The sequence below is a fragment of the Cryptomeria japonica genome, chromosome 9, assembly GCF_030272615.1.
Source record: "Cryptomeria japonica chromosome 9, Sugi_1.0, whole genome shotgun sequence".
Classification (NCBI taxonomy): domain Eukaryota; kingdom Viridiplantae; phylum Streptophyta; class Pinopsida; order Cupressales; family Cupressaceae; genus Cryptomeria; species Cryptomeria japonica.
In genome coordinates, this window is record NC_081413.1 from 246547698 (window position 1) to 246561409 (window position 13712).

General features: G+C 39.4%; 1 protein-coding gene across 1 annotated transcript in view; it reads right to left on the reverse strand.

Annotated features, from left to right (window-relative positions):
- Positions 1-13712, reverse strand: part of LOC131049988 (alpha-mannosidase I MNS4) — a 195946-nt gene that overhangs the window by 157912 nt on the left and 24322 nt on the right. The window contains exon 3 of the mRNA XM_057984108.2: positions 13548-13640. Coding sequence (XP_057840091.2) covers positions 13548-13640 — 93 coding nt within the window. The remainder of the gene's footprint in view (positions 1-13547; positions 13641-13712) is intronic.

The window sequence follows — 13712 nt, forward strand, 5'->3', positions numbered from 1 at the left end:
AGTCAAGTAGGGAGGTAGCCACCTCTTTCTCTGTCTACATCTGGGAGACCTGTTCTTCCATGGCATCTATCATGTTCATCTCTTGAATGACGGTTAGGGCATCAAGATTTAGGTAGCATTTCTGGAGAATTTGCAGCCTTGGCAGTAGGACCAGTTGAAGTTCCTGCAAATTTTGTGTTCGGTTTCTTTTCTCTGCCTCTAGTCTTGCAGACTGCAGTTGAAGCCGGTGAACAGTTTGTCCATATGTGGAAAAGCAATCATATGGCATCTTGAAGGTGCTAATAAATGACTGCATATTAGATTGCAGTTTGTTCTTCTGAGTGAGCACATCATCACAGAACAAATGAGGTTGGCAATCTTGCTGAGTAGAAGATTGCCCTCATTCATTGCATCTCTAATGTCTTTTTGTGCCTTTTGGAGATCAGACCGAAGCTCTGTTAGCTTTTTCACCAGGGCAGTGTCCAGAGCCTTTTGATGTGCCTTCTTGGCATTTGCTTCTGCGACCTCTTCCAGGCTTTGTACCTAGTCTTCTACAACTGTGCATAGGAGCTTCAATTGTGCAAGTGAGGAATCGGTACTGGGAAGGTTCGTACCGGGTATCAAACTGGTAAGTGTTTCCACCGCAGTTTGGATAACATCTTCCTCCTTTTTCCTCCTTAGAGCATCCAATCGCTCTTGAGCAAGCTTAATGCTCTGCAACAACTCCAATTCATTTGCAGACTGGAGGTCAATAGGACTGGTAATTGTAGCCGGTTTAGCTTGACTACCGGTTGCCATTGGAGTCTCCACCTGTGTGCTCTTTTCCGCTGCTTCCTTGTCCTTGGCTTTTTGCTTATCTTCTTTAGCCTTCCTTTGCTCCTCTTCTTCTTTCTGTCTTTTCTCTTCTTCTTGTCTCTTCTCTTCATCTTTTCGCTTCTTCCTTCTTCTTCTCCTCTTCCTTCTTCCTCTTTTCCTCTCTCTGTTTCTTCTCTTCCTCTTGTTTCTTATTTTCCTCTTCTTTTCTCTTCTTCTCCTCTTCTTTTCTTTTATCCTCTTCCTCTTTCTTCTTTTTCTCCTCTTTACTCGTATCCGCTTCCTCTTTCCTCTTTTCCTCTTCTTTTCTCTTATCCTCTCCATCTGCTTGTTTCTTCTTTTCAGCTTCCTGTTGCTTCTTTTCTTCGTCTGCCTTCTTTTCCTGTCTTGTTCCTTCTGATGGTGCATCCTGAGTAACATTTTCACCATCTAAGGCGTCTACATCAATGGGGTCCATTTGTTCTGTGACCAGTTCTTCTTCACTGTCATACATCTCATCCGGTTTGCCAGTTTCCGGTTCTTGCTTAGCTTTTCTGTTGGCTTCAGCCACTTGATGCATCTTAAGAGCTTCTTGAGCTTGAGTATGTGTATCTTTGATCACTTCTTGACCCTTTCCTTCCAGTAACAGGAGTCTTCTTCTTCTCATGAAGAAGAGGCCTTTGTATTTATTCATAACTTCGAAAAGTTCTGAATTTAGTACATCAGGAAAATGTTGAGCAAAAATTTTCTCCCTCATTTCCTGTTCCTTTTCTATGGCAATGCGCCATTTATTATCTAAAGAATTATACAAAGAATCCGGTGTCTCAGATCTAATTTCTGAAGGCAACCGGTCTTTAACACACAAATACTTAATGATTTCCTGTTCAACTGCTTCCTTTTCATCATCATTGAAATCATCAAAACAATCAATTAAATCATTCAGCACTTTTCTCCTAATATTCTTTATAGTTCTTTGACAATGTGTCAAAGGTTTGTAAGAAGAAATGTCAATATTTACCGGTGCAGATGATGCCGGTTCATTCTTTGTCTTTTTCTTTGTTTGCCTAGTCTTCTTCTTAGGCGGTTCTTCTGACACGGTTTCTTCTGAGTCAAGTGTATTGCTTTTTGTCTTCCGCTTCCTCTCGAAGACTTTTGCAGGTGTCGTTTCCGGTTTCTTCTTAACTGGTGACCGCTTGGTCACTTTGGGACTAGCTGCAGTAACCGGTGTCGATGCTGAAGGCACTGCCTTTCCTTTCTTTTCTGAGGGTTCTGCAACCGGTGTAACCCTTTCCAAATAAGTGTCGGTTCTCTTTGCCTTAGGATCAAGGGGTGAGGCGATTAGGGTAGAAGCATACCCGTCCAGCATATCATTCATTACCCCATAACCCATAGGCTCTACTTCTTCCTGCCTAGGCTCAACGGCCTTCATTATGCATTCATCCACTTTGATGCTGAAGCAGATGTCTTCCTCATACTTTTTGACTAAATCACCGGATATTCTTATCCTTTGGCTCATCTTGCATCTGAACTCATCAAAGTATTTGTTCAGTGCTTCCGGATAGCCGGTTCCAACCGCTTGTAGACTTTCCTTGATTTGTTTTGTTACCGGTTGATCGGCAAACCACTGAATGTCACCTACTCCTAGAAAGTAACCTTGAAAGTAAAAGAACAACCCAACCAGTAGTTGTCCGAACTTGAATCTCATTGCATTGTCCTATTTGATCGACTTAAGATTCAACATAAGTTGTCTTTGCATACAAGTGCACAGATCAAACGATGCATCCTCCTTGATCATCCTGTAAGCGGCATTTACCATTGCAGCAGAGACAGAATTAATTCTGCTGGCAGAGAACGTATGGTAGCCTATCACCATGCAGGCATACTTGACCAGATCGTCCTTGATTGAGTTGACGGTCATATCACGTGAGTCGCTCACTAAACCGGTGAGCTTGGACATTTCAGTCTTGCTGACCTTCCTTAGAGCTAGCACTTCCCCTGTGTTACAGAAACCGGTGACGGCATGAATCGCTTCTGGTGTGATATCATGCGTCCAATCTAGGTACATCTTGTCACCGTGTACCCTGCTTAGAATAATGCGAATGTGATCATCCGAAAATTCTTCAAGAAAGTAAACTGCATTTTGGAGTTTCTTCTTTTCCAGAATGTTGAATTCCAGTTTAATCTTCTTATCCTTTCCGCAGAATAGGCTCAGTTGGGAATGGATCACAAGAGACCCTAGGTCTTCGATTTTGCAGTCTATGTAATCAGAAATCCCTTCTTCTACTATAACACCAGCCAGTACTTGAGACAGAGCATTATATTTCGACTTTCGCTTAATGAAGTCCATAGAATCAACAGTTGCACTAGAACTATCATGAGATGTGGAAGCCATGATAAACGAAGAATTATGAAAAATACCTTCGCAGATTGAAATTTAGGGCTTCGCAATTTGAACTTCGCTTGACACTCCTTCGATTGCAGAGATACCGCTTTGCGTTCTACACTCCAACAAATGTTTGCTTCAGATTCTTCTTCAAGAATTTGATAAATTCTTTGATTCACAGTGTAAATCGCTTTCCTTCGCTCTGCACTTGAAAAACTTCTTCGCTCGAAAAATGATAAGTGAGAAATGATTTCAAAATTCCTTTTAAACAGGTTCTCCACCTACCATAATAAATGCTCCAATATTAGGGCGTAAACCCTAATTTGCCTTTTACCATTTCCGGTCTTCTGCCGACTGACAGGTATCTCATACTGGTTAAGGTCTTTTACCGGTGTAAACCGGGGGTTCGAAGTATTTCGCCGTTTGCTCCCCCTAAGCTTTTTTGATGCTTAGTTTGTCGATTTCGTGGGTTCCACACTAGGTGCAGAAACCGGTTCTTCTTGCGACACTCCTGATTTCTTTTTCCAGGTTTTGTTCATATCCGCTTGAACAGTGTCAATATCAATCTTTCCTTCCGGAGTGACCAGTATGTCATCCGATATGTTCTTTCTTGTTCTGCAGAATCTGGCAATGTGACCCGATTTGTTGCAATGATAGCAAACCATTCCCGGTGCTCTCCAAGGTCCATTATTCATGTTACCGTTCTTTCTCCTGCATGTTGTAGCAGTGTGACCATGACAATGACAGATCAAACAGTTTGCTCTCCATCCAGTTGCCGCTTGATAGCCACCGCTTCCTGACTGATGATTAAAGGCATTAAACCGGTTGTGATTCCGGTTCACAAACGGTTCAGGACCAACTCCTTGAGTCCTCTGAGGATATCTTCAAGTGTTGTTCATAATAGACTTGCATTCAAATGCTCTATGCCCAAACTTGTTGCATGCATAACAATTACCATTGAACTTATTGGATCTAGGTACATTGTTTATAAAGTAAGGAAAGTTATTGTAGGCTTTGCTCCTACACACATTGGCAGTATGTCCTTCTTTAAGACAGTTAAAGCAAACAGGTTTAAACTTTTGCTTACCTTTATCCTTTGATGTCGGTTGTTTCTTCGATGCTCCAGCATTTGCACCAGAGGTCTCACCTTCCTCATGACCGGAGTAACCAAGTCCTTCAGTATTCTTGACAGGTTTGGCCGATTCAAGCTTTTGCTCTAGCTTAATAGTACTCTTGTTGAACTTAGCAAGTATTTCCTTTGACTCAGAGAGTTCTTTGGAAATAGCGGCATTTGTTTCCATCAAGTTTGCATTCTCGTAGATGGCTATGTTCAGTTCTCCTTGCATGTCTTCCTTTTCCACTTTGCTCGCATGGAGTTGAGCAGTTAGGGCACTGATCTCTTACTTCAGCTCGGAGATTTCATGATCTTTGTCTTTTACAAGATCTTCAGCTTTCATCCGGTTCTCAACCTCTTGGCACATTCGAATAGTCAGTCCTTCCAACTCCTTTCTTAGGTTGGAATTGGATTCATTTAGCTTTTCTACTTCTTGAATCAAGGCTTCCATGTCTGCTTCACAGAAGAACTATTTTCAGATAGCTCCATCAGTTTTTCAGCATGTTCTCTTCTTTTTGCCTGAGAGGCCTTATATTTGACCATAAGATCATCATAGGCTTGCTTAGACTGAGTGAGCCGATGAGTAAGTTCCCTCATAGTGTATTCCCCCATATCTCTTTCCAAGTGGTTAGACTTATAGAAAGGTTGGCTCTGATACCAATTGATGAATACTAAGAGGGGGGGGTGAATTAGTATGCCAAAAATTACTGTACTTAAGCACTTTACTAGACTATCTGTAAACCAATAAAACAGTTTAGCAAACAAACTGGTTAGCACACATGCAAACCAAATAGCAAATAATGCATTCACCCACAGAAGCACAAACACCATAACACGAGAGATTTTGACGTGGAAACCCAAATGGGAAAAACCACGGTGAGATGGAACTCACAAGTAACTATCTGCAGAATAGGAACCAGACCGGTTAAGGTCATACAATGTTCTTTACCAAAACAGATCCTGTTAGGAATCTCAATCTCTATTAGGAGATAAGTCCAATTAAAGACTACCTTGCTAGAGGATTTTAGATCCACAAATGTGAACCACCTTATTAGAGGATTTACAAAAGACTTTTGGGCCTACCCGGTTAAGGGCTTCAGACTTGTCGAAGATGTGAGTAATCAACAAGTGAGTGATCTAGCAAATAGCACAAATTGCTTGGTTAGATCCTTGATAGCTCGTTCCTAATGCATTCCAGCATTACTTCAGTCTTCAACACATTCACACTCTGCCTCTTCTCGCAGACCTCAACTTCTCTCTTGTGTTCACACTTACAAAAATTCTTCAACTACCTTAAACCCTAGCAACAACCTAAAACCCTAGACATGATGTCCTTATAAAGGAATCTAATTTCATGTCGGTCCAATAGGATTACAATACAATTTCCTAGGTTCAATGCATCTAGACATATCTAGTAAGACGACACAAAAAGCATCGTTAAAGTGTCGGCACCGCCAAACAATCAGTGAATGGTAACTCATCACAAAATGCCAGTTGGTAACTCATCACAGAGTATTACCGGTTCATACAGAATACCGGTTTAAGCAAAATACCGATTGTCGGTTTGACAAAATGAAGATTGGGAAATATGAGTTGTGCCACTTCGTTCCTTCGTACTGCTTGAGATCCTCGAACTGCTTGGAGTCTTCATACCGCTTCAGATCGGTAAACACTTTCTGCAAAACACCAAAATCAGCAATTGGAGTTCTGAGCAGAATTCAGAATTAAGACAGCCATTTGATATTTAGAACAAAGTGTGTGGCATGCAATATAGAAAATATATTGTTTATCATGAAATCTCTCATGAAGTCTTTAATTTATTTATTATGAATCATTGCCAATCCATCAAAGATTTAGGATAAGTAATTATTTATTAATTTTAGTAGAGAAATCCTATTAGAAACTGGCAAGGAAACATAATAGAAAGATGCAGGAGTACGAGTCCCCTCAATTGAGTAGACACCCATTGAGTTGGTACTTGTGAACCCCCATTGAGTTGGTACTTGTGGGCCAAGGGGTTGAATTGTCTTGGTTGGATGTTCAGTGCCCTCAGGCTTAATTGGGGAGGATAGTCTCCCGGCATTCATAGCTTTCCCCTCATGTTTCTAATATAGTTGAAGCTATAGTGTGAATGTTTACAATAAGAGTGTTCATTGTTATTTAAATGTTAACTGATTATTTATCCTAAATTCAATTACTATGGTGAAATTTAGTAAAAGAATACTCTTGTAAATGAATTGTATTATTGTTATTGTTATTTTTAGGCAAATTTCAGATATATCCCAAACAGGGACATTACAAAAGAAGTGACCCTTGAATAGCTTATTTTCCTGACTTAATGCTCATTATCACAATCAGCCCAAAAGTCTGAGGTCGGACTGATGCTTGTACAAGGATCCTGCATACTTCTCCATCAATCACTTTGGGTCAAACCTAGGTCTCTTGTCATGTATGTATGGATTTACTTTGGATATCTAAGACTCAGAGTTCTTTGGATGTAAAAGGGATGCAAACGAATATGCACCAATATTAATGGGGAATTTGTTGTCACGTTTTCACACATCGCTCCATTGCAAATGGGGACCCCCACTTTTTTCTGCTTTCTAGGTTAGTTGTAGAGTCTTTTGCTATTAGCCTTTCACTTTAAAGAGGTGTAGTTAGCCAAGAGGTAATCAAGTCAAGTCTCTTTCGTTGAGTTGGAACAAGGTCAGTTAGTTCTCAAAGCTTAGGAAGTGAATGATTCATGATAATCATCATCTTTTGCTTGCAAAATCAGAGTTGAAGTCCGAATTTGACTAAGGCAGATTTGTTTTGGAAAGTCAAAATTTTAAGGAAATACAGCTAGAGTTCAAATTACCATCAAGTGGCTCGGAATAGATGGATTAAGATGCCTAAGTTGCCACTTTTGGAGCAATTCCTTTGACCCCCTAAATGTGCGACTTAAACATTTTGATCATTTCCTTTGATTGCCTAGATCAGTGACTTAAGGAATTCACAGCACTTCCTTTGCTTAATCATGGCATTCACAAGACTTCTAGTACCCAAGCAAAAGCAATTCTTTCCACTTCCATTTCCTTCCGCTTCTTTCCACTACCACTTCCTTTGCCCTCCTAAGCCTTCGACCTGCCTCTACCAGCATTGTCAGTGGATGCTCAAACTCTGATCATTCCCACCTTTCCATGCTTCCTTTGCCCCCACTTCCCCTCATTTCCATTCCCTACCATTGCCATCTCTCTTCCACCCTTCCATCTTTCCATCTCACTCCACAACCCTTCCATCTTCTCTTCCTTCCCTTCACCACATTCCACTTCCTTCCTTCCACCCCCCTATGCCTTCACCACATTCTTCACCTCTCCATCTCCCTTTCCCTTTCCCTTTCCATTTCCATTTCATTCCATCTTTTCTTCACCTTCTTTCCTCTCATCCATCCTCTACCTTCCATCCCGTATCCCTCCACATCCTTCATCTTCCTTCCTCCATCACCTCCTAACCATGGCATTCACCTTCCCATTTCCTAACTTTCCTTCCCTACACCCTTCCTTCCTTTCATCTTTACTACCCTTCCTTCCATCACCCGCACTTCCTACCTTTCTTCTATCTCTCATACCTTCCATTTCCTACATCCTCTAACCCACATCTCACACCCTTTACCCCTTTACTCCCCTTAGCTTACCCTTCCACTACCCACCTACAATTCCTTTACTCCCCTTAGCTTACCCTTCCACTACCCACCTACAATTCCTTTACTACCCTTCATAACCCTGATCCTATCCTAGCTTACCTCCCTTAATCCCCTCCTTGCCACGGCATCCCTTTATCCCTTATGCCTCCCCATTCCCCGGCACCTTCTTCATCACCTTCCCTTAGCACTTCCCTTTCCTAACCCCTACCTACCATGTCACTCATCCTACCCCACAATATCTCCCATTTACCTTACCCCATGGCTTCTCCTTACCACTTGCTTCTTCCCATGGCATCTTTCCAACTCACTAACTTCAACTCCCTTCACTACCTTGCCAAGCCATTGCTTGGGCCCCACCAACTTTACAATGGAAATCAAAAGTTTTAAGGCATTTACAATGCCACTTCACCGGCCAAATCACCAATTCCTTTGGTCATCTAAAAGAGTGACATAAGCATTTTAAATTATTTCCTTTGCCCACCTAAATGTGCGACATAAGAATTGAATGATTTCCATTGCTATGCCAAATCAGCGATTTAAGAAACAAGTGATTTCCATTGCCCCTTGAAAAGTGCAAATTAAGGAATTGATCATTTGCTTGACATATGAAAAGAGTGACTTAAGAGGTGAATGATTTCCATTGACCATTCAAAAGTGCAACTTAAGGAATGGGTGACTTCTTTGCTATCCCAAAACGGTGAACTAAGGAATTTTATTTCCTTTGCCATCTCAGATCAGTGATTTAAGGAAATGCAATTTGCATCTAAAGGCAAGGAAGAGAGACATTTAACATCAGCACCAGCTTGTAAGAAAGGGTGCCCACATAGAAAGAAGGCATGTTTCATGTCAAATTTAAAGAAAAAAAACAAAGTCCGCCTATGTGTTGAAAAGCAAAAGAATTGTAAATCATTTAATGAAGGGCATAAGTCTGCCTTGTTTGTCAAAAGACATATCCTTGCTCTAAAACGCCGAACTTTTCTTTGTTATGAAAGTTTATTATTTTGCCCAAAATGAGCGACTTTGTTCTTTAAGCTTTAAACGCCCCTTTCTTTTAAAACTCAGGCATTCTAGAGGTGTTGTGCGATTTTCACGTTATGCTTAAAACACCCTCTTTAAGCCTTGGTAAAAGAAACTCGGGCTTTTTGAACAAAATGCGCGATTCCCTTTCGTTTTAAATGCCTTATTTTATTTAGTGATGAAATTCGGCATTTTGATACAAAATGAGTGAACTTTGTCTCTTTCACTTAGTTGAAAATTTGGCCTCTTCACCCAAAATGCGAGATTTTACTTGTAATCGCCCCTATGCCTTAATAATGAGTAATTTGAGCAAACTCTCTTTAGTTTTAAACGCCTTGTTCATTTGGCTTTAAAATTTGGCTATTTAATACAAGTGTGCGTTTTGGCTTTTAGTTCAGACGCCTTTTCACCTAAGCACGAAATTCGCCCTTTTGGCTCAAAATATGTGATTTTAACTTAGACGCCCCTTGGTATAAACTTCAGCCATTTCACTAAAGGTGCGATTTTGCTCAAACTCCATTGCAATGGATTATACTTGGTGAGGTAATTTGTTATCACCTTTAATATTATGATTGTTACTAATTGCAGTGGTATCAATGATTATCAGATTGATTCTTTGGACACATTAGCATTGTTTGGTGATAAGGAACGGTTCAGTGAGGCAGTTAATTGGCTTAGCAAAAATTTGAATGAAATTCGGCATTTTGGCCCAAATGAGCAAACTTTTGCTTTACTGAGTTTTAATTTGCAAAGTTTGAACGAGGTTCGGTTTTGCTATTTTGCCTTAACACTTAGAAGAATTTAAACTTCTCTGTTCAAAAGTGAGGCTTTGCGCTTTAACTCTCTTTGCTTGTAAACTTGGCTTCTAGGCGAAAAGCGAATTTTCAGGACTTAGGACTCTGGCAACTCAAATTTCAGGTTGAATCATCTTTTCAAGGCTCGACTCTCTCATTGTCGCAATCTACTTTGCCTACTTACAAAACTCCTATGCAGGACCTCAACGAGGCAAACAACGAAAAGGGGGGGACCCTATTGACAACGGGGAGTATGTGCAAGACACAACAAATCCGTGTGCAAACAAGTGTGAATCCACATCAAGAATGCTTTGCAAAAAGTAAACACCAAATTTGCTATGGTATTTTAGCAAGGGCAGTGTAAGCATTTTTGTGTGCAAGCATGAATGGGTGTGAAAATGTAATTATTAAGTTACCTTTATAAGAGTTGTGCTCACACAAGTATACTTGATGCTTTTGTTTTTCACAATTTATTACCAACATGTAGGCATGAAGTTAATGCATGCATGACTTGCAAGAAAGGGCTTCATTTCCACATTCAAGGGATGAAGTGAGGCTATAGGTTGCAGAAGTGAGGAAGCAATTTGTAAGTTGTGGAAGCACGGGTGCAAGAAAGGAAAGTCCACACACAAAATCTATGCTTATTCGAATACATGGGGAAGTGGTGATTGGAAATAGAAATGCATATTACAAATATTGCATAGATGCTGATAAACTTAGTGCAGGGAAAGTATGAACGGGAGCAGAAGCTAATTTTGGCAAGTTTCATACACATACATTTCATATCTGCACCACTAAACTGTTGATTTTGTAACTAGGTTAGGAAAACAAATGGATTCGGATTGCCTTAAGGCAACATCCGAATCCTTATAGGGCTGGGCCCAAATGCATTAAGCTCACCAAACGTAGGGACACACCCCTTCATCTAACGTGTGGCCCTAAATAGGTGCGCTCCCCTTGCAATATAACTTAATCATTATTAGGACGCCAAAATAGGGTAAGACATAAGGTAACGTGTAAGCCTTATAATTGTAATTAAGTCTTGGCACCAAAACTTAAGGTAAAGCCGACTTGAATTGGTCTCCACGCCACATATAAATAGAGATTCATTTGTATGCATTTATCACTCAGTTTTATCATCAATAATGTGAAGTTAGTTCTGCAACTAATGCGAATTTCCAGTTGAAGATTAAGGCAAAGTCTATGCTGCTGTCTCTACTCCTAAATAATGCAAGATCTGCCCACTCATTCTGGAGGTTAGCGAATCTTCATTGAAGGCAAGCGAACCACCTCTGAAGGTCAGCGAACCATCTTGGAAAGTCAATGCATCACCATTAAAGGTCAGCAAATATCTTAGAAGGCCTGCAACTATTAGTGAAGGGATTGCAAATCTGGTTCAGACTGGAGCATCATCATATACCTGCCGAGTTCTGATTCAGACAACAAGTTCACCATTCCTTATCAGCTAAGTCTTTATATTTATGCCCTAAGGCAGGAAAATGCTGTAATTGTTACTGGATTTACATCAATCAAATCAGGGACACTTAATGCTGGGTTTTTCCTCCAAGAGGGAGGTTTTCCCAGGGTAGACTTGTGTTGTGTACACTTCTAATTGTGTGTGTTGTTTCTTGTTACTGTGCATTATCATTTTTCTGTTCATTCTTGTAAATCTGATCACTAAATTCAACATAAACATTACACTGAAATAGCAGCTTGCAAGCTGCAAGCTGCAAGTGCAAGGATGACATTTGCAAGCTTGAAAATTTGTGTGTACATTGTCTAAGTTTGTGTCTGCTACTTTCTGATATGCAGGAATGCAAGAGAGTAATTGGCAACTTCAGAGACTTATGCACATGCAGTGAAAACTCGTGTCAAAGTTTATCAATGGCCTATCTTTGATATAGGGCACACTTCTAAGAGGCAGGCACAAACACTACCATCATTTGTGTACAACTGCTAAAAGGTTCCACAAACCCAATGCTTTATAAACATACAGACTTGCAGGGTTGGTGAGAAAGACTGCATATACTTGCAAGGTTGTACTTGGACTCCGCAACTCCACAAATATTCAGGGATTGCAACTTTCTCAAGTTCTTTTGCAGCATCTTGGGAACCATGACTTCTTGTCTTGACTTATGGGTTTGAAGTTTTGAATTACTTTGATATGCAGAAATTTGAAGAAATGCACTCAAACATTTAAGGATGAGATATGAGAAAGAATGATCTTACTTACATGAACCAAAGTATAAGAAAAGATACATGTATGATAGGCTAGAAGTTTCAAAAATGTGTAGGATCAAATTGTTAGGACAATAGTGGGCAATGACTTTTTCAAACTATTTCATAGAGGATAAATATTTGAGTGCTAGATATAGCATTTGTGTTTCCTGCAAAGCTGCATGGAAATGGATACCATATCAGATATGGGTATGATATAGGACATGGATGCAGTACAAAAATACAGATACAGCAAATTTTCAAGACCCCTGAATACAAACATGGCTGGAGACAGCAATAATAAAACACAAACATACTCAGTTATTTATACATCTAAAGGCTAGAACACGACATTAAGAATAATATTTATATATATCTTCATTTTTACATTTTTAGTTTATATTTTATAATATTAATTTTGTTATATTTTGTGTCTTTAGCATTTTAAGTGAGTGGGTGTGTACGTGTGTGAATGTGTATGTTTATGCGTAAGTGTCTGTGAATGCATGTACATGTATGTGCATGTATGTGCATGTATGTGTATGTTTATGTGTAAGTGTCTGTGAATGCATGTGCATGTGTGTGTGCATGTATGTGTATGTTTGGGGGTGCAAACAATTTACTTTTAATGTTTTTTATAAAAAATTGCAAGAAAGTGCGGTACTGTATCCAAACGTATTGGATACAGCACTAATATGGACTTGTATATACAGTATCTATGGTGTGTTTGGGAGAATTATATCTGTATCCGGTACCCAATACATAGATAAACATATCTCAGCAGGGGAAGAGGAAGTTTTCAAAAACTCTGGGACCCTCCTCGTATGGTTAGCATATTTGGCATAAGACAATTGATTCACAGTTTGCAGCTATAATGAACTTTCACAATATTTTTAACAATCAGTTTAAGATGTACATGACTACATGAAATTACTCAAACAGACATGTTTTGGGTATCCTCATACTTCTAACAAGAATTAATAGCAATTAAACAGTAAAACCATGATTGATAAGTGCTGGATTGAAGTTGGCATCATTTACGTGAAACGTCCCCGATGAGAGTAATACCCAACGGATAAATAATTTATGCAGCAGAATATATAACTGCAGCTTGTTCTTGAATTTAAACATAATGCCAATCTAGGTACATGATGATATAAGTAACAAGCTGTTCTTAAAATCCAGATAACTATAACAGTTAGTGCTCTTCTCAAACAGTATATAGTTGCCTCTTCAACCTTTGCTCTTCATGATCTGGCCAATGGGCTTTACAAAAAGAATAGAAAATTTGCAATTACAGGAATTTCGAACTTTCCTAAAGAGCAAAAACATAATACATCATCTACTAACTATAGCATAAATAACTTGTTATCTGCACATTATTTCCAAAACATAAGGAAGCCATGTCGTGTTCTCATTATGGTTCATTGAATAAGCTAAAAATTTGAGATTACAACTCTAAGAATATCATGAAGAAATTGTTTATGCATATATAACAATGATGATGTTAATGAGCTTCATCCATGGAAATATTATGACACACACTGAGACTTAGCAAATAATACTTACTTTATTAAAATGCACATTTTTGCCAAGCCAATTAACTGCCTCACTGAACCGTTCCTTATCACCAAACAATGCTAATGTGTCCAAAGAATCAATCTGATAATCATTGATACCACTGCAATTAGTAACAATCATAATATTAAAGGTGATAACAAATTATCTCACCAA